General features: G+C 45.8%; 1 protein-coding gene across 1 annotated transcript; it reads left to right on the top strand.

The window, feature by feature from the left end:
- Positions 1-19,211: 19,211 nt before the first annotated feature.
- On the top strand, positions 19,212-20,823 carry LOC103849872. The gene is made up of 3 exons (XM_033278417.1): positions 19,212-19,439; positions 19,491-19,861; positions 20,031-20,823. The coding sequence occupies exons 1-3, from the start codon at positions 19,212-19,214 to the stop codon at positions 20,821-20,823; spliced, it is 1,392 nt and encodes a 463-aa protein (XP_033134308.1).
- Positions 20,824-21,117: the final 294 nt, after the last annotated feature.

Here is a 21,117-nt window from a genome sequence, read left to right as displayed (position 1 = left end):
TTACAAAAGAAAACGGTTGAACCGATACTTTGAAGGGTGGTGTACGTTTCTTCTTCTGAGGTTTGGAATGATCGATAATCCGGGACGATTTAAAGACGACACTTGGACTGTGATTTGGTTGTTTCCATGTTGACAACTTGCAATATGTCGGTTCTGTGAAAATTCCCAGAAACGAATCGGTTTTAAGACAACGTTGATATCTCTAGTTTTTTCTCTCCTTAGGAAGCGAACTTAATATGCGTGGCGATCGTTTCTCGATTTTTGGGGAGTTTAGATCGGTTTGCAAGATCTGGATGAACAGTTATAAATGATATATCGAGACATGAAAAATCGACCAAGACTTAGTTCGCTAGACTATCCACCTAGGTTTTACGTTCCCTAAAGTTCTATGGCAGTCTCAAAGGCGTTTTTATTTCTTAGTAATTTCCTATGAAAATTCCAAGTCTGATTTCAAAAATTTCAAGTCGGAAATACCTTAGTTCTCTCGAAGATGCAGTTTTGTCTCTTCTCAGTTTTGCTTGCTCATTTCCCCTTCCTCTTCTCGTGTATGTTCACTATTTTCGATATTGGTGTTTATCCTTTGAAACTTGGCATTTATCTTCCAAACTTTACTGTTATCTTCTCCTTAGATACGATGTCAATTTTATAAAAGGTTCAACGTAGTCGTATAGTTGAGGCGGCTAAAGTGTTAAGTTAACCGTTGCCGTTTTATACGGTCAATCTGAATCCATGCGAGAAAACAAGTGTTTGCGGGTTTTTTTTTTATTATAAAGTTTCAATGGTAACTCCAATCAAGACGAAACAAGAGACGTTTCGATCGAGATTTGAAGGAGAACACAATGATGGAGGTAAGGTTGAGTAGGAGCAAGCAAAGGAGTTTAGACAAGTCTTACTTGTTTTCATCGTAAAATCTCAGCGAAAACTCCGATTGAGACGAAACGAGAAGCGTTTCGATGAGGATTCAAAAGAGAACATAGAGGAGGACCTTTCTGAGGCCTGACAGGTCACTATGTAGCGTGTGAAGGTCTGACAGATCGCTACGTAGCGAGTGGAAGCAAGCCAAGAAGAGTCCTACTTCGTAAAATCTCAAAGGAAACTCTGATTGAGACGAAACGAAAAGCGTTTCGATAAGGATTCAAAAGAGAACCCAAAGGAGGACCTTTCTGAGGCCTTACAGGTCGCTATGTAGCGAGTGAAGGTCTGACAGGTCGCTACGTAGCGAGTGGAAGCAAGCCAAGAAGAGTCCTACTTGTTTTCGTCGTAAAATCTCAACAGAAACTCCAATTGAGACGAAACGAAAAGCATTTCGATGAGGATTCAAAAGAGAAACCAAAGGGGGACCTTTCTGAGGCCTGACAGGTCGCTATGTAGCGAGTGAAGGCCTGACAGATCGCTACATAGCAAGTGGAAGAAGGCCAAGAAGAGTCCTACTTGTTTTCGTCGTAAAATCTCAACGGAAACTCCGATTGAGACGAAATGAAAAGCATTTTGATTAGCATTCAAAAGAGAACCCAAAGGAGGACCTTTCCGAGGCCTGAAAGTTCGCTATGTAGCAAGTGAAGGTCTGACAGGTTGCTACGTAGCGAGTGGAAGCAAGCCAAGAAGAGTCCAACTTGTTTTCGTCGAAAAATCTCAATGGAAACTCCGATTGAGAAAAGCGTTTCGATGAGGATTCAAACGAGAATGCAAAGGAGGACCTTTATGGGCCTTACAGGTCGCAACATAGCGAGTGGAAAGTTAGCTTGGGCTCGGTCACTACGTAGCGACCGAGCTGTGTGCGTGCTCGGTCGCTACGTAGCAACCGAGCTGTGTGTGTGCTCGGTCGCTACGTAGCGACCGAGCTGTGTGTGTTCTCGGTCGCTACGTAGCGACCGACTTGTGTGTTTGCTTGGTCGCTACGTAGCGACCAAGCTGTGTGTGTGTTTGGTCGCTACGTAGCGACCGAGCTGTGTGCGTGCTCGGTCGCGACGAGCTTGCCTAGAGCTCGGTCGCTAGCCTTGTGCGTGCTTGGTCGCTACGTAGCGACCGAGCTTGGCTAGAGCTCGATCGCTACGTAGTGACCAAGCTTTGTAATCGATTTTCTGCGCTTCCCTTTTCCGCGATTAACTTAGGGGTTTTCAGCGGTTTTTGGGAGAACAAGTTTTACCCTTCCGAAATGTTTTCGGAAAACTTGTTTTGGTAAAACCCTTACGTGCTGAGATTTCTTTTGTTCGGTAATGAGCCAAGCTTACGAGGTTTGATAAGATTTATCGTTTCCCTTTATGTTTAGGAAGAGAAATCGCGAGCTCGTTTCATTGCACTTCATGCGGCGAAAAGTCGCAGCAAGGTTTTCGATTTTCTCAAGAACTGTGGCGTTTGCGTAGGCGTTGGCCATAGGCGCAGTTGCGGCTGGGGTTTTCTTGCCAGCGTTATTGAAAACTGCGATTTTGTCTTTTGTATTTCCAGACATTGTTTTGATCAAGTGTTTTGTTACGGAGAGTTAGATTGATCCGTACCCCCTCTCCTTCTAGCGCCAAACTGTGGGAACCGAAATTTGCACTGTCGATTTCCGTTTAAATTAGAAAACTACGAAAACCCTAATTTCCCAGAGGTCCCGAACACGAAATGTGCTAATACCACACGCCAAGCAATCAGAACACGAAATAAAGACGATAAAGTGTAAGAATCATAAAAAGAGAGCAAAGAGAAGTCTTATTCCGAATTTGCGTATGAGTGTTTACAACAAGGTATATGCCTGGGCTCGAGAGCTGTCTGTGAGATTCGTAGTTCTAGCAACCCTAATATGGCTTAACCTAATTGAGTCACAGCTCGAAATAACAAAAACGGAAAGTTGCCTAATTGCTCTAAGTGCTAAGTTTTGCTGTGAAAAAGTTCTCACCTCATGCCTCTCGCCTAGGACTCCTTATATACTCGCTCCTAGGTCGGTTTACGCTTTTCCCCTTCTGCCCTTAAGCCGTCATAGCCTAAAAATGGAGATCTCCATTTTTCCCGATCTTCGTAATTATCTTCAAAATTTCGTATTTATCTGCGAAAACTTGACATTTATCTTTCCTTGCAAACCAAGCGTAAACCGTCCCACGGTTTACGGGCTGCTGGTTAAGAAATCGTAAGGTGGGCATCGAGTCATGTCTTAGGTCCCTTTGGGCCGTCTTTCAACTTGAAGCGTTTATTACGACTTCTTTCGATAAAAAAGAACTTTCCGTAGTTTTTATCGTAAAGTTTAGTTAATGAATTCGAATCGCGGAAAACATAAAATGGGTTCGCTACGGTCTTTGAGAGACAGCATCAAAGGGTAGACGAGAATGCATGGATTCTTGTCATATCAATGTTTCAGAAGAGCCGGTCGCTATGTAACGACCGAACGGATCGCACACTCAGTCGCTACGTAGCGACCGAGCTAGGCTCGAGCACGGTCGCTACGTAGCGACCGAGCTCGGTTCGAGCTTGGTAACTTTGCATTGACCAGGCAGTGTGCATGTGCGGTAGTTGCGTAATGATTGAGCTTGGTTTGTCCATGTTCCGATCGTCACATTCATACCTATCCATGGCTGGCTTAGATACGTTGCCTTGGCACAGCTTGTGTTTAGTGGTTCGATTGAGATTTGAACAAGATTTTACCGCAAGGCTCTTCGTAAAGATTTCTTTACGAAGATCACTTTTCTTAAAAAATTTCATGCCGTTTTTTACGGACTTTCAGACATTGATTCCGTCGTGACCGATTTTGACCCCAACAGTAAGTTGCGCCAGTGTTTTTGAGGCCGAAGGGCATTACCCTTTAGGAATACGTCCCGCGATTAGTAATGAACGCAGTCTTCTCGCGGTCGTCGGGATTCATCATAATTTGATTGTAACCCGAGAAGGCATCCATGAAAGACAGAAGTTCGTTGCCCGCCGTTGCTTCTACCAATCGATCGATGTGTGGCAGAGGAAAACTATCCTTTGGACAGGCCTTGTTTAGATCGGTACAGTCCACGCAGATTCGCCACTTCCCGATTTTCTTTTTGACTACTATAGGATTGGCGAGCCAGTCTGGATATCTTACTTTTGTTATTCACCCGACTTCAAGCAATTTTCGACCTCATCGTTTACCGCGGAAGCACGTTCTGGACCTAGCTTTCGTCTTTTTTGTTTGACGGGTTTGAAAGTCGGATCGATATTCAACTCGTGACACGCTATCTTAATGTTGATCCCTGGCATATCTTCTGCAGCCCACGCGAAAGTATAGAGGTTCTTTTTCAGACAGGTTATGAGTTATGTCCTCAAGGGCTCGCGGAGATTGGCTCCGATCTCGACGCAGCGTTCCGGGAATGCTTCGTCGAGACAGACTGTCACCACAGGTTTGCAAGTTGGTTCGCGTTTCTCCTCTAGGGCCGCAATGTTACTGGACTGCCGGAAGAGTTCTGCTAGATCTTGACTTCGTGAATTTTCGTCAGAGACCTTTTTCTCCACTCTTCTAGGAGTGGTTTCGAGGTCTGGTCTTTTTCGTTTTTGTTCTGTTGCGAAACACACCTTCGATACTCTCGGATTTCCCCATAATTACGTCGATTCCGTTAGAGGTTGGGAATTTGAGGCAATGGTGGTATGTTGACGGGATTGCACGCATGGCGTTCAACCATGGCGTTTCCATGATAACGTTGTACGATGCGGGACGGTCAACGATTAGAAACTCTGTGATTCTTGTCACGGTCCCAGCTTTGACTGTGAGATTAATCGATCTGTAGTCCATGGTGGTTTCTCCCGAAAGTCCCAACATTGGGCTTGGATGTTTTACGATTTCGGATTGATAGATCTTCATTTTTTCGAGAGGATCTTTGAAGATGATATCAACCGAACTTTCGGTGTCGATTAGCACCCTAGCGATGTCGATATATCGAATCGTCAATTCGATAACAAGGAGGTCATTACGCGGTTTGGCACGATCGACCGTTGCTGCCCCTTTGACCGAGATAACGTTCGCTCATGTCGAGTCTTGCATATCGTTCCTGATCGTTGAGTGGCTTTTGCGGGTTAGATTGATTCCTTCTAGCGCCAAACTGTGGGAACCGAAATTTGCACTGTCGATTTCCGTTTAAATAAGCAAAATAGGAGAGCCCTAATTTCCTAGAGGTCCCGGATATCTGCTAATACCACACGTTAAGCAATCAGAGTACGAAATAACAATGACAAAGTATATAAGATCGTAAAAAGAGAGCAAAGTAGATCTTATACCAAATCTGCGTTTGAGCGTTACAACAAGGTATAAGTCTGGGCTCGAGAGCTGTCGGCGAGATTCCTAGTTCTAGCAACCCAAATATGGCTAAACATAATTGAGTCGCAGCTCGAAATAACAAAAAACGAAAAATTGCCTAATTGATCTAAGTGCTAAGTTTGCTGGTAAAACAATTTCCTCCCTCCGTGCCTCACGCCTAGGACTCCTTATATACTCGCTCCTAGGTCGGTTTACACTTTTCCCCCTTCCGCCCTTAAGCCGTCATAGCCTAAAAATGGAGATATTCCATTTTTCATGATCTTCGTAATTATCTTCAAAATTTTGTATTTATCTGTGGAAACTGGATATTTATCTTTCTGTGCAAACCAAGCGTAAACCCTCCCACGGTTTACGGGCTGCTGGTTAAGAAATCGTAAGGTGGGCTTCGATTCATGTCTTAGGTCCCTATGGGCCTCTTTCAACTTGAAGCGTTTATTACGACTTCTTTCAATAATTACAAACTTTCCGCGGTTTTTATCGTAAAGTTTGATTGATGACTTCGAATGGCGGAAAACATGAAATGGGTTCGCTACGGTCTTCGGGAGTCAGCATCGAAGGGTAGAAGAGAATGCATGGATTCGTGTCGTATCGTTGTTTCGGAAGAGCTCGGTCGCAACGTAGCGACCGAAAGGAACGCACACTCGGTCGCTACGTAGCGACGGTGCGACCTTTTTTGGGATTTTCTCCGATGTCTCATTTTTCTTCCGTAGAGCTCTTCGTAAGAATAAATCTTTTCCGAAAAATTATTTATCGTAGAAAAATTCTTACTTTCTTCTTTAGACGTTTTGAATGTTAACTTCGTCGCAACCGTTTTTGACCCCAACAGCTTCTTGTTAGCTTCTTCCGCCATTGTCGGCCAATAATAGCCTGCTCTCTTAGCTCTCAGCACCAAGGTCCTCCCGCTGGAATGAGATCCGCAATCTTCTTCATGTAGTTCGACCAGGATTCTAGCTGCTTTACGGGGCGTGACACACCTTAGGTATGGACCGGTGAATGACCTGCGATAAATTACTTCCTGAGATAGAAAATATCTAGCAGCCTGTTTCTTGATTTTCCTGCTTTCATTGCGATTTTCGAGGAGGATATTGTCTTTGAGGTACCAAACTATGGGGGTCATCCAGGTTTCTTCTTCCTCGATGGCAGAGACCTCTTCGTTCGGCGGTTCTAGGGTGGCTGGCCATTGCAACACTAATACTGGGATGCTCATCTGCGTCTGCGTCTGGAGGGCCGACCCTAGGTTACCCAGAGCGTCGGCCTGCGAATTCTGCTGGGGATCTGCGTGAGTTTACAGCTTTTAAACTTGCTCGTGAGGCGCTAAGCGACTGCCATATATTGGATCATGCTGTCTTCTTTGGCTTGATATTCTCCTTGCACCTGGTTGATAATTAGCTGGGAGTCACTATAGACTTGGATATTTTCGGCACCTAGCTGGTGGGCGAGCGATAGTCCTTCAATCAAGGCCTCGTACTCACTTTCATAGTTCGTTGCTTTGAAGTTACACATTACGGCTCTTGAGGCCGTGTTTCCTGTTGGCGATGTGAGCACGATCCCCACTCCTGCTCCTCGAATGTTGCTGGAGCCGTCTACATGCAAGACCCATTCTCCTTCCTTGTCGGCCTCTTTCTGGAGGCGTACCTCCTGTTCGATAGCCGGGAGTAGATCTGGAGAGAACTCAGCTACAAAGTCCGCTAGGACCTTGGATTTTATTGCCATGGCCGGCCTGAAGATCACGTCATATTCTCCTAGCTCGACTGCCCATTTTGCTAGTCTTCCGGAGATGTCGGGCTTATGTAGAACCAACTTTATAGGGAACGAGGTGACGAGCACAATCGGATGAGCTTGGAAATAGGGTCATAGTTTCCGAGAGGCGATCATCAGAACTAGGGCCAGCTTCTCTAGATGACTGTAGCGATTGTCCGCATCTAGGAGGGCTTTGCTTACGTAGTAGATTGGTAGCTGCTTGGTCCCCTCTTCCCGAACCAGGACGGCGCTGACTGCATGCTCTGAGACAGCAAGGTACAACAGTAAGACTTCGCCATGCAAGGGGTTGGACAAGAGGGGAGGTGTGGTAAGATAGGTTTTGAGCTCCTAGAGGGCTGATTCACACTTCTTGGTCCATTCGAAATCCTTTGGCTTTTTAAGGGTTTCAAAGAAGGCATGGGATTTGTCGGAGAGCCTGGAGATGAATATGCTTAAGGCTGCCATCCTGCCGGTCAGTTTCTGTACCTCCTTCACATTTCTTGGGGAAGGGATGGAATGGATAGCCCTGATCTGGTCCGGAATGGCTTCTATGCCCCGGTGGGTTACAATGTACCCTAGGAACATTCTGGAGCTGACACCAAACGAGCACTTAGCTGAGTTGAGTTTCATGTTATACTTGCGAAGGGTAGAGAAACCCTGTTGTAGGTGCGAGATATGGTCTTCCACCTCTATAGATTTCACTAGCATATTGTCGATGTAAACATCTACGGTTTCTCCTATTTGCTCTGCGAACATCATATTTACCAGCCTTTGATACTTTGATCCGGCGTTCTTCAATCCGAAGGGCATGACCTTGTGGCAATAGATTTCTCGGGATGTCATGAAAGAGGTCTTCTCTTGATCTTTGGGATGCATAAGTATTTGGTTTTAGCCGGAGAAAGCATCCATGAAACTCATTAGCTGGTGCCCCGCTGTGGCGTCGACCAGCTTGTCCATATGTGGAAGAGGGAAAGGATCTTTTGGGCAAGACTTGTTAAGATCTGTAAAGTCGATGCATACTCGCCACTTTCCGTTCTTCTTCTTCACCATGACGACGTTAGCCAGCCACTCGAGATACTGGACCTCTCGAATGAACCCCGCGTTTAGTAGATTCTTGACTTCTTCGTTGATTATGCTGTCCTTTTCTGGAGCAAACTTTCTCCGTTTCTGTCTCACAGGCTGGTGCAAGGGGTCCACTTACAGCTGGTGTATGATAACCTCGGGATCGATCCCCGGTATGTCTAGGTGTGACCATGCGAAACAGTCGGAATTGGACCGGAGGAAGTCTACCAGTCTTCTTCTTAATCCTTCGGAGAGCTTGGACCCGATCTTGAGGTTGCGAGTTAAGTCACCTTCTACTAGGGGTATGTCGTCCATATCCTCGACTTATGGTTCTTCTGTATGCGGAGACAAGGTTGTTTCGGTTCGCTCTTTTAGAGCGATATGATAGCAATGGCGGGCGGTTTCCTGGTCTCCTCTGATTATTCTAATGCCTTGAGAGGTGGGGAACTTTATTATCTGATGGAGAGTCGAGGGAACCGCTCTCATTCCATGAATCCATGCTCGGCCTAAGATCATATTATAAGAGGAGTGTAAGTCGACGACGAGGAGCCTAGTAAGGAGGCTGACTCCTTCAGCATAAATGGGGAGGTAGATTTCTCCGGTTGCTTGTTTGACTTCCCCGCTGAATCCTACAAGGGGGGTCGCTTTGCGTAATAGGATTCCTTCTTCTAACCCAGACTTTGGTATGCCCCTTGGAAGATGATGTTACTGGAGCTACCGCTATCCACCAGTATTCTTTTGACCAGGCAATTTGCTACCGGAAGTGTGACGACGAGGGCATCTTGATGAGGTAACATGACTCTCTCTCGTTCTTCAGCTGTGAAGCTTATGTCGTTGGTCAGGGAGGATTCCTGCTTGATTTTCGTCGAACTGCTCCCAGTATTCCTGTTATTTTCCGGGGTGGTTGAGTGACTTGCACTGCACGTCTCTAATCCTCCGGATATGACGTAAGTCGTTTCCTCTTGCGAGTGTGGTAGGGAGGACTCAGCTTCGATCGGATTATCTACTCGACTCCGATGGTTAGTAGATAATCCAAGGGGCTTGGCACCTTCTTGAACAGCTTCAGGTGGTTTGGAGCACCCATCCATCGCCATCATCACATAGCTTAGATTACTCCCCTCCTTTCTAGCGTCAAACTGTTAGAGAATTTTTGTGTAGGCTCTTTTAGAGTACCACAGAACGATGGACAAGTTGAATTGTTGGGTAGGTTTAAGAGTATTTCCTCAGGATTTAGAGAGATTGAAGAGAATATAGACTCGAAGAGATCTTTATTACATAGAACAAACAAGGATTACAAGTATATTAGTATGAACCCTAACCCTAGCTGCCTAAGTACAATCTCCAAGTCAAACGGCCTCGATCCTCTGCTTGAGGGCTGTTGTCGCTCTTATATAGTCATCTAGAGTCGGTTTCATTAGGTTAAACTCTTCCATATTCTGAAATATGGAAGGTTCTCCTTGTCGGAAGTTTTCCATTTCTTGGAAGTGAGCAGGGTCCAGGGACGGAGCCCTGGGTTCCCTCTAGGGGGGGGGGGGGGGGGGGAGGGACCCGGGGAACTCGTTTACTAGGGATCCGGGGATCTGAGTCCTGCCTGGAGGCTGGGAGAAATAACACCGGGATATTTTTCCCTAACACCTATGGAGGACAAGTCCGGAGCGAGGCACGGCTTAGGGTTCATTCTATGAGTAGGAGAGACTCGGAAGAAGAGCTAGAAAAGGAAATAAGAGAGAGAAAGGCAAGAGAAAATAACTACCTGGAGAATGAGCAGCGGAACCGAAGATATCGTCGCCAATCTTTGAGAGAGAAATGGAAAGCGACCGTAAAACAATGAGAATGAAGATAAAAGGTTTTAAAGCCCTAAGTGGGATCCCACGCGTTGCAGAAAGGATATCACGCGACGGAGCGAATCTCAAAGTCTCTCAAAGGTGTCTCTCATTAACCACGAGATCCCGTGGATCAACTCATTTCTTTGGGGTCCCATATCAAACCCATGAACCCTAGGAACGTGTATGTCTCTCAGCCTCCAGATCAGCTAAGACTTAGAGCTTCTCCGTCCTTTATAACAGATTCAAGAATCCCAAGAAAGCACTACCAGGACTGGGTCGTCGACAGAAAAGCCACCTCCTACTTGGGTCCGAAGAAGAATTTCAGCCTATAAAGAACCCAAAAGATGAGCTCCTGGAACGCTTTCCTGTCCGAGGGATAATTGCTGAGAATGAGCTACCCAGTTGACTTGAGTGCACAAGTTATTCCTTGAAATAGATGACGAAATCGAGAAATAAGGGGTAAACTGTTGGGGAAAAATACTCAGGTACTACTTTCCTCCAGACCCCAGGCAGGACCCAGACCTCCGTGTCCCCGTTTTAGGAACGCTCAGGATCCCCATTATCGGTTACCCCGGTTTCGGTTCCAGGAACCGCCTCCAAGGAAAGGCAAATTGCCGATAAAGAGAACCTTCCATATTTCCGAATATGGAAGACTTCCATCTAGTCCAACCGACCTATAGACGACTATATAAGGGGAACCAAAACCCAAGAACAAGTGATTGACACTTTTAGGCTTAGAGATTATACTTAAACAGCTAGGGTTAGGGTTCATACTAAAAATACTAGGAATCCTTGCTTGTTTACTCAATAAAGATCTCTTCAAGTCTTTTTTCTCTAATCTCTCATAAACCCTTACGAAATACCTATAAATCTATATGAAACCCAGCTTATCCATCGTTCTGTAGTACTCTAAAAAACGATCCTGTACAAAAATCCCCTAACATAATGGGCAAGCGGAATCCACAAACAAGACTGTGGTAAATATGCTGAAAAAACGCTTGGAGGGTTCTCAAGGAAACTGGGCGGAAGAGCTACATGGAGTCCTTTGGGCCTATCGGACTACCCCCCAAGACAGCAACGCAGGAGACTATAATCCCAACCGAGATGCATGTGAAGACCACGGTCTCGGGGACAACTTCTCAGGAAGAAAATAATGAGCTAATGTCGCTGAATCTTGACTTACTCGACGAAAATAGAGAAGCTGCTCGAGAAAGAAACTGGTCCTACAAGCAAGAAGTAGCCAAGACCTACAACAGGAAAGTCATAACCAGAACCTTTTAGCAAGGCGATTGGGTACTACGACGAGCAGAGAAAACAACTGGAAAACTCACCCCAGGATGGGAGGGACCCTACAAAGTAATCGAGGTGCGGGGAGCAGGAGCATACAGGCTGCAAGATGCTAAAGGTAAAATACTACTCAATTACTGGAATGCCTTGCACCTCAAAGCCTATCATTTTTAACATCGATCTCCGGATCATATTTTCTATATCTATCATTTAAGAATTACGGATTCCTACTCCTATGTACGCTGATACGTCTCCGGACAAAGCTCAAAAAAATAAAATAGTTCCGACTATAAAAGGGTGGTAGGAATACCTTAATACTTAAAGGGGAAAACGAGCTGGATCAGGTCCAAGCGACCTTCGATCCTGGCCAACCCCCAATGAAAAGTGGTACGACCACAGAAAAACAAAACGGGTATGAGACATAAGGTAGGAATGGGTCTGCGCAAGCCCGAGTATGCCGTCAATACTACCTAAAACCCATGTATAGCTTCAGGCATATCGGGGTCCCAAACTAAATAAATACGCAAACGTGAAAGGTACATGTATTAAAACGCTACAGGCTAAAATAATACAGGGGACACAAGGTATAACTACCTGGAGAATGAGGAGCAGAACCGAAGATATCGTCGCCAATCTTTGAGAGAGAAATGGAAAGCGATCGTAAAACAATGAGAATGAAGAAAAAGGTTTTGAAGCCCTAAGTGGAATCCCATGCACCGCAGAAAGGATATCACGCGACGGATTTAATCTCGAGGTCTCTCAAAGGTGTCTCTCATTAACCACGAGATCCCGTGGATCAACTCATTTCTTTGGGGTCCCATATCAAAACCATGAACCCTAGTAACGCGTATGTCTCTCAGCCTCCAGATCAGCTAAGACTCAGAGCCTCTCCGTCCTTTATGACTGATTCAAGAATCCCAAGAAAGCACTACCAGGACTGGGTCCTCGACAGAAAAGCCACCTCCTACTTGGATCCGAAGAAGAATTTCAGCCTATAAAGAACCCAAAAGATGAGCTCCTGAAACGCTGTCCTGCCCGAGGGATATTTGCTGAGAATGAGCAATCCCGGTTGACTTGAGTGCACAAGTTATTCCTCGAAATCGATGACAAAATCGAGAAATAAGGGGCAAACTGTTGGGGAAAAATACTCAGGTACTACTTTCCTCCAGACCCCAGGCAGGACCCAGACCTCCGGGTCCCAGTTTTAGGAACCCTCAGGATCCCTTGTATCGGTTACCCCGGTTGTTGGGGAAAAATATTCCATGAAGAGATTACTCCATGTTCCGTCTTCCAGGTCCCTGCCCTCAGGTCCGGGTCCCTGCCTCTGGGTCCCGGGTCCCTATCCCCAAGTCTGGGACCTTCCTCTGTCTTCCAGGCCAAGTAATTTCTCCTGCTTTAAGATAAATGGAAATCTTCCATTTATCAGGTAACCAGCTTGGAAAAGAAGGGTTCTCTTTAAATCTAAGAGAAAGAGGAAGTATTCCAATACATAACACCTCCCTTAAGAAAATGGAAATATCCTATTATCTAAGGATATAATGAATATTTCCAAATCCTAAGAAGGGAGGCACGACCTCTTCTATGAATATAGATTTCTAAACCTAAAGAACGGGACACGGGGAGAGACGTCCATAACCAGAGCTCACCAATTCTACAACCGCCAAGGCAAGATTCTACACATAGAACACCTTCTTCTCGGACAAGCCTGGAGAGGCTGATCCCGGCGGTTACGATCGACCAGGGGAAGATATATGCTGCCTGCAGCATGTCTGCAACTCTACTGACTGGCTGAGGCCACGATCTCCAGCTTATCAGCAAGGTCCATCCATGCTCACTGAAGCACATCGACGCTCCATTCTCACTGCAGCATATCGACAGGTTCGGGCTATGTGCCCCCTTTTGGGGAAAAATATCCCGGTATTATTTCCCCCAGCCTCCAAGCAGGACTCAGATCCCCGGATCCCTGATAAATGGGTACCCCGGGTTCCCACCAGAGGGAACCTGGGCTCGGTCCCGGGACCCTGCTCCCTTCCAAGAAATGGAAAACTTACGACAAGGAGAACCTTCCATATTTCTGAATATGGAAGAGTTTAACCTAAATGAAACCGACTTCTAGACGACTATATAAGAGCAACAACAGCCCTCAAGCAAGGGATCGACTTCTCCAAGGCTTAGAGACTAGAACTAGACGGCTATAATTAGGGTTCTTACTCAATACCTTGTAATCTTGTTCGTTCTATCTGATAAAAGTCTCTTCAAGCCTATTTCTTCATTAGCATCTCTAAATCCTCATGAAATACATACAAACACCCCCGGTTTACTAGCTTATCCATCGTTCCGTAGTACTCATAAAGATCCTACACAAAAATCCCCTAACAGTTTGGCGCTAGAAGGAGGGGAGTAATCTAAGCTACCTGACGATGGCGGTGGAGGAGCAAGACGATCCGTCAGAATTTATCCCAAGAGAATCTGAGCTTCAACGACAGATCGACGGACTGCAGAGCCAAGTAACCGACTTGCACAAGGCTCGGGAAACAACCGAAAATCCAGAGCTTTCCTCCGAGGTTCAGAGCCTGAGGGAAAAACATGGTGAACACTCCAAACTGCTGGAGTTAAGCGCCGAGAAACTCAACCAGCTACAGACGGAGAACGCTGCACTCTGAGAACAGAACAAAGCTCCCAACACGGCGAGCAACAAGAAGCATCGCTTCAACACTCGGGTTCGACCTATGGGAAGCCTGAACACTCCCAACACCGGAGAAGGCACCACTAACGCGACTCCTGCATCCGCAGTGGCCGGGGGGCAACACGGGAAGGGATCGAGGATCACCAGATCCACGACCTAGAGGAAAGTGATTCCGAACCTGAACCCGAGAAAGAAGAGCCTGAGAAGACGGCAGTCGAGTCTTTGTTGGGGTCAAAATCGGTCACGACAGAATCAATGCCTGAAAGTCCGAAAAAATCAGCATGAACGTTTTTACGAAAAAGTAATCTTCGTAAAGATATCTTTACAAAGAGCCTTGCGGTAAAATCTTGTTCAAATCTCAATCGAACCACAAAATACCGATTGTCCGAAGGAAACAGACATGTATCCAATTCGGCCGCGGACAAGCTCGAGTACGGCAATCGGACCACGGACAAGCCAAGCTCAATCGGTACGCGGTGACCAAGCATGCACACAGCTCGGTCGCTACGTAGCGACCGAGCTCGAGCTAAGCTCGGTCGCTACGTAGCGACCGAGCGTCCGTCCTGCTCGGTCGCTACGTAGTGACCGAGCATCCGTCCCGCTCGGTCGCTACGTAGCGACCGAGCGTGCGTTCTGTTCGGTCGTTACGTAGCGACCGAACTCTTCCGAAACGTCGATACGACACCAATTCATGCATTCTCGTCTATCCTACGATGCTATCTCCCGAAGACCGTAGCGAACTCAGTTCATGTCTTCCGACCATTCTAAGACATCAATCAAACATTGCGGTAAAAACCGCGGAAAGTTCGTTCTTTATCGAAAGAAGTCGTAATAAACGTTTCGAGTCGGAAGACGGCCCAAAGGGACCTAAGACACGACTCGAGGCCCAACTTACGATTTCTTAACTAAAAGCCCATAAAACGTATGACGGTTTACGCTTGGCGCGCAAGGAAGGATAAATGTCAAGTTTCCGCGGATAAATACGAAATTTTGAGGATAAATACGAAGATCGGAAAAAATGGAATATCTCCATTATATGCTATGACGGCTTAAGGGCAGAAGAGTAAAAGCGTAAACCGACCTTGGAGCTAGTATATAAGGAGTCCTAGGCGAGAGGCATGATGAGAACTTTTTAGAGTCGGAATTCTCTGCACTTAGAAACTTTAGGCTTTATTCTCGACAAGTTCGGTTTCTATGACAGGCACTCAATTACTAGACGAACACGCCCGGCAGTTCGATCTCTTGTCCATCTCTATCAATTGAACTACGTTCGGCTTGATCCTCGAAAGGGGTACGTAGGCAGCCTTTAACAAGGTTCAGTCCGAAATCAATCAAAAAACCTTTTCTGTATCTATTTCGTCTTTTGTTATCGAGCTGCGACTCAACTAGGTTTGAGCTTTTAGGTTGCTAGAACTAAGTAACTCGCTGACAGCCTTTGCGGCCAAAGCTTTTATGATCCCTTGTAATGATCGCAACGCTCTTACGTGGACTCGAAATAAGATCTACTGTTTTCTCTAAAATTGTTTGTTATCTTTTCATGATTTCCGCATATATTCGATCACTTGTCATTGGCTCTCGCAGAGATCCGGGACCTTTGGGAAATTAGGGTTTTCCTAGTTTCCTTATTTCAACCGTTTTCTTTCGTAAAAAAAAAGGGGGAGTAGGTACGTATATTATACTCGTATACTCCCAAACTTCAAAAACTTCTGCAAATCGTCAAGAATAGGCAAACGACAATCTTAATATTCGTCTAAACGCTAGCAACATATCCAGACGATCATGAACATAATCTCAAAAACTATACATCATTTCTTGTCGCAATCATGCGTACAGAAAACTTGTACCAATATCAAACTGAAACTCGACGATTAGCCAAAGTATTGAAGCCTTTTCCGGCTTCGGAAAGCTAGTTTCGTTTTAAAAAAATTTTACGAGAAATCTTCAATCACGAAAGCATTTCTTTCAGTTTCCGTTGTACCAAGTAAGTCACGGAAAAGCATCGAAAACATTTGCGACGAATAAAACTCGAGAATAGATGTAGCATCGTGCACGTTAAAAGGAGCACTTTCCTCCCGATGGTTAGGTAGATCCACCTCTGGTTGACCAATTCGTTCAAGAAACGAATGTGTCATGAGAATCCTCTCAAAAAACCTATGAAAAACGTTCTGCGACTAGATCGTATTGAAATATACTTCGGTAACACTCCATGAGTAACTCCAAGCAACTTTCACCTAATATCAAAATTACAGCAGGAATGTTTCTCGTAAAACCCGCAGAAACAACGCTACTTTGACATATGTATACATATCACTGATTTACAACCTTCGTAAAACCAGTTATATGATATGATAAATTATCGTATAGCCCACAGTCCTAACAATCAAACGGTTAACGAAAAATCTAAACTTTTCGACAATCGACCAAGTTTGAAACATTCTACAATTCACTTTAAGCCCGCTATGTTTTACCCATAATACGCGACATCTAAGGAAAAATTCGTAAGAAAGCTTCTAGAGCTATACAAAACATCCTAAAAAATGCACGAAATAGATCTCGGAAGGCCAACACTTCAAAAAACATTATGAAGGAAAACGCTTCTTCCCATGGATAAATTTACGCTACACCTCAATCCTAGTTCAAATTATTAGCATCCAAACAGGAATAACAATTTTGCTACGAACATCCGTAGTCAAACAAGAACGTTTCTCAAACGCAGGGCTAAGACTAAACCCTTGCAACATCGCGAAACATCTTCAAGCCCGCGAACATTTCAAGCCCGAAACGCGGCATACGAAAGAATAACAAATCTTCAGCATCGCGAGATGTCGCAGACGCCTGAAGATTCGTTCTTCGACGAAATTTCCTTCCTCAATAAAAACATTTTCTTGGAAGACCAGACAGTCATACGCACTAACATCTTCTCAAAACATATCCTTCGCGAAGACTTGAAACGGTATTTTTTACCATTTTGTTGCTGATCACAACAAACTCTCAACGTCCTAAACAGACTTAGCCATCTCGTAGAGATGACTCTCGTACATCCGACACAAGGATAATAGCGCTATAAAAGAAATCCAAAATTTTGGTCCAGCACTTCCGATCTCCGGAGAGATGCTCGATTCCAACCATACAAGTCGTATAAGCCGAGAACCTATCGCGGACTTTAAATCGGTATGGAATCAGGATGAAACTGAAACGGGATACGTAAGTCGAATTAGTCATCGCACCCTCTAAAACCAGGAGTAAACCTAGGTCTTGCCCTAAACCCAGCGCACTGGTCTCTAACATCTCTAGGCATAGTATCAAACACCATGATACGAGATCCCAAAATTTGTCTCTTTGCCAATATTCGAGAATCTTCAGAAATCCCGCAAGTTTACACACTGCGCAAAACTCTCGAAACAGATTACGGATATAGCAGTTCACATAGAGTTAGATTACGAGATGACAACTCGTAGTCTTCCCTCTATACCCATACAAAATGCCATCGGCAGTAATACGCCTTATAATCGCTACATAAAAAATAGACCATAAAGGTCCCACTGGAAAACTAGTCATAAGAACCTTAACTCCGAGACGAACTACGAAAGGCTTGATCCCTTCAACAAGGGTACGTAGGCAGCCGTCATAAGGCGCAGCCCCAATCTTATCGCGTTTTCTACTTTTAGTAGAGCGAGAAGATCACTTACCACAGACCTTTTCAACCATTAATTTCGCATAACTCACCTAACTTGCCTAACTTGCCAAGCCACTCGCTAGAACCTCACGCTAGAAGCTCATGGTTCTAACGAGCTGGGGGGCGAACTGTTGGGGTCAAAATCGGTCACGACGGAATCAATGCCTGAAAGTCCGAAAAAATCAGCATGAACGTTTTTACGAAAAAGTAATCTTCGTAAAGATATCTTTACAAAGAGTCTTGCAGTAAAATCTTGTTCAAATCTCAATCGAACCACTAAATACCGATTGTCCGAAGGAACAGACATGTATCCAATTCGGCCGCGGACAAGCTCGAGTACGGCAATCGGACCACAGACAAGCCAAGCTCGACCGATACGCGGCGACCAAGCATGCACACAGCTCGGTCGCTACGTAGCGACCGAGCATCCGTCCCGCTCGATCCCTACATAGCGACCGAGCGTCCGTCCCGCTCGGTCGCTACGTAGCCAAGCTCGGTCGCTACGTAGCGACCGAGCGTCCATCCCACTCGGTCGCTACGTAGCAACCAAGCGGGACGGACGCTCGGTCGTTACGTAGCGATCGAGCGTGCGTTCTGTTCGGTTGTTACGTAGTGACCGAACTCTTCCGAAACGTCGATACGACACCAATTCATGTATTTTCGTCTATCCTACGATGCTATCTCCCAAAGACCGTAGCGAACTCAGTTCATGTCTTCCGACCATTCTAAGACATCAATCTAACTTTGTGGTAAAAACCACTGAAAGTTCGTTCTTTATCGAAAGAAGTCGTAATAAACGTTTTGAGTCAGAAGACGGCCCAAAGGGACCTAAGACACGACTCGAGACCCAACTTACGATTTATTAACTAAAAGCCCATATACCGTATGACAGTTTACGCTTGGCGTGCAAGGAAGGATAAATGTCAAGTTTCCGCGGATAAATACGAAATTTTGAGGATAAATACGAAGATCGGAAAAAATGGAATATCTCCATTTTATGCTATGACGGGTTAAGGGCAGAAGAGTAAAAGCGTAAACCGACCTTGGAGCTAGTATATAAGGAGTCTTAGGCGAGAGGCATAAGGAGAACTTTTTAGACTCGAAATTCTCTGCACTTAGAAACTTTAGGCTTTATTCTCGACAAGTTCGGTTTCTATGACATGCACTCAATTACTAGACGAACACGCCCGACAGTTCGATCTCTTGTCCATCTCTATCAATTGAACTACGTTCGGCTTGATCCTCGAAAGGGGTACGTAGGCAGCCTTTAACAAGGTTCAGTCCGAAATCAATCAAAAAACCTTTTTTGTATCTATTTCATCTTTTGTTATCGAGCTGCGACTCAACTAGGTTTGAGCTTTTAGGCTGCTAGAACTAAGTAACTCGCTGACAGCCTTTGCGGCCAAAGATTTTATGATCCCTTGTAATGATCGCAACGCTCTTACGCGGACTCGAAATAAGATCTACTGTTTTCTCTAAACTCGTTTGTTATCTTTTCATGATTTCCGCATATATTCGATCACTTGTCGTTGGCTCTCGCAGAAATCCGGGACCTATGGGTAAATAGGGTTTTCCTAGTTTCCTTATTTAAACAGAAATCGACAGTGCGAATTTCGGTTCCCACAGTCTTCCATAACCGCCTATCTGGAGCAGATGTTTTCCAAGAGGTTCGACGCCATGCAATCCATGGTGGAACGTCTACCAGGAGTAGCTCCCCAAATCCAGAGGAGAAACCCTAACTTGTACACAGATACTCCCTTCGCGGAGGAGATCGCCTCAGTCGAGATGCCTTGGAAATTCTCCTTCCCCAGCATCATGATGTACGAGGGCACCGGAGACCCCGACGATCATATCGCACAATATAAGCAGAGGATGCTAGCGGTTGCGCTCCCCAAGGAGTCCCGAGAAGCTACCGTGTGTAAACGGTTCAGCTCCACTCTGATTGGACCTGCCTTGCAATGGTAGATCAATCTCCCTACCAGGTCCATCTCTTCCTTTGCCGGACTGAGCGACAAGTGTGTAGAACAATTCGCGAGTAGCAGGAGCCTGGAGAAGACTTCAGACAGTCTCTACGAGATCCTCCAGCATCGAGCAGAACCCCTGCAGGACTACATAGCCCATTTTAATCAAGAGAAGGTAGCAGTCCCTGAATGCAGCATCCCTACCGCAATCTCTGCCTTCAAGAGAGGCCTACTTTTAGACGGAGGGCTCTACAAAGAGCTAACCATGTACCCTTGCAAAACCATGGAGGATGTGCTATCCCGAGCGTGGGCACAGGTGAAGTGGGAAGAGGACGTCGCTAGCCGCGCCAAGGCTCAACCCAAACAGGATCAAAGGTCCACCGATTCAGACCGGGGAGACCGAGAAGAAAGATCCTCCCAAAGGGATCCAAGGACTCCGGAAGCAGGAACCGGGGCAGATTCCAAAACCGGCCATTAAAAAAAGAAGAGGGGATGTCTGTGTCTACCTGGCCCGATATATCCCATCTATCAATATCCACACCAGAGCTGGTCAACACGCTGGGGCAGATTGGTCAACAGGTCAAGTGTCCCCCAAAGACGAACTGCTCCAAAAGGGGCATCTTCGAGAATTACTTTCAAAGAAAGCCAAGGCTCATCTTAGCAAAGAAGTATCATGGAAATCCAAAGGAGACGCACCAAGCTCACCACCTCGCCAGGATCGGGTGATTCATGTAATCTCAGGAGGCTCTGAAGTAAGTGGCGTGAGCCATGCAGCTGCGAAGAAGAGCACCCGTAATGCTAAACACGGCCTGGAGACTGCTCAACCTAAACGCCTACTTCTAGGTACCAACGAGATAAGCTTCACAGCCAAGGGGCAAGAGAAGATATTAGCTCCCCACCATGTTGCTCTAGTTGTCTCTCTCACCATAGCGAACTGTTTAGTGAAAAGAATACTAGTAGACAACGGGTCTTCCAGCAATATAATCTTCCTGACGGTGTACCAAGACCTGGGGTTAGAGGAGAATACCCTGACGCGCAAAGTAACTCCACTCATCGGGTTCAACGGCGAGGTCAAGCAAACCGCTAGGGAGGTTGTTCAACCAGTATATGCTGAAGGGATCAACCTATCTACCAAATTCCTGGTCGTGGACTGTCAATCGGCATACAACATGATCTTAGGACGATCATGGATTCACGACATGGGAGCAGTCCCGTCAACCCTCTATCAAATAGTGAAGTTCCCTACACCTTGGGGCATCAGAGCAATCCGAGGAGACCAAGAGAATTCTAGGTCCTGCTACCAGACCACCTTAAAGGGGAAAACCAAGGTCTTATAGCAATTACAGAGTAGACCTCAGATCCCGCGGAATCGGAAATCAGGGGTCAACAATAAGGGAAATCCAGGAACCTTCCGCAAGGTCCGGACCCTATATCCAAAAACCTCCCCGAGAGCTTACGTCGACCGCTTCGTATGGTCTCCGCTAAGAACCTTCAAGGCTACACATCCTCGCAAAATCTGGTCCCTGCAGGACCCTCGTCCTCTGCCTCACATAGACAAGATAACCAGAAACTTCAACAGTTATCAAACGGCGGTCTTGCAGATAAACGAGTGGGGCACGAACACCTCGACA

The sequence above is a fragment of the Brassica rapa genome, chromosome A09 (genome assembly GCF_000309985.2).
Source record: "Brassica rapa cultivar Chiifu-401-42 chromosome A09, CAAS_Brap_v3.01, whole genome shotgun sequence".
Classification (NCBI taxonomy): Eukaryota; Viridiplantae; Streptophyta; class Magnoliopsida; order Brassicales; family Brassicaceae; genus Brassica; species Brassica rapa.
The sequence above is the reverse complement of the archived record's forward strand: the minus strand, read 5'-3'. Positions and strand labels throughout refer to the sequence as shown.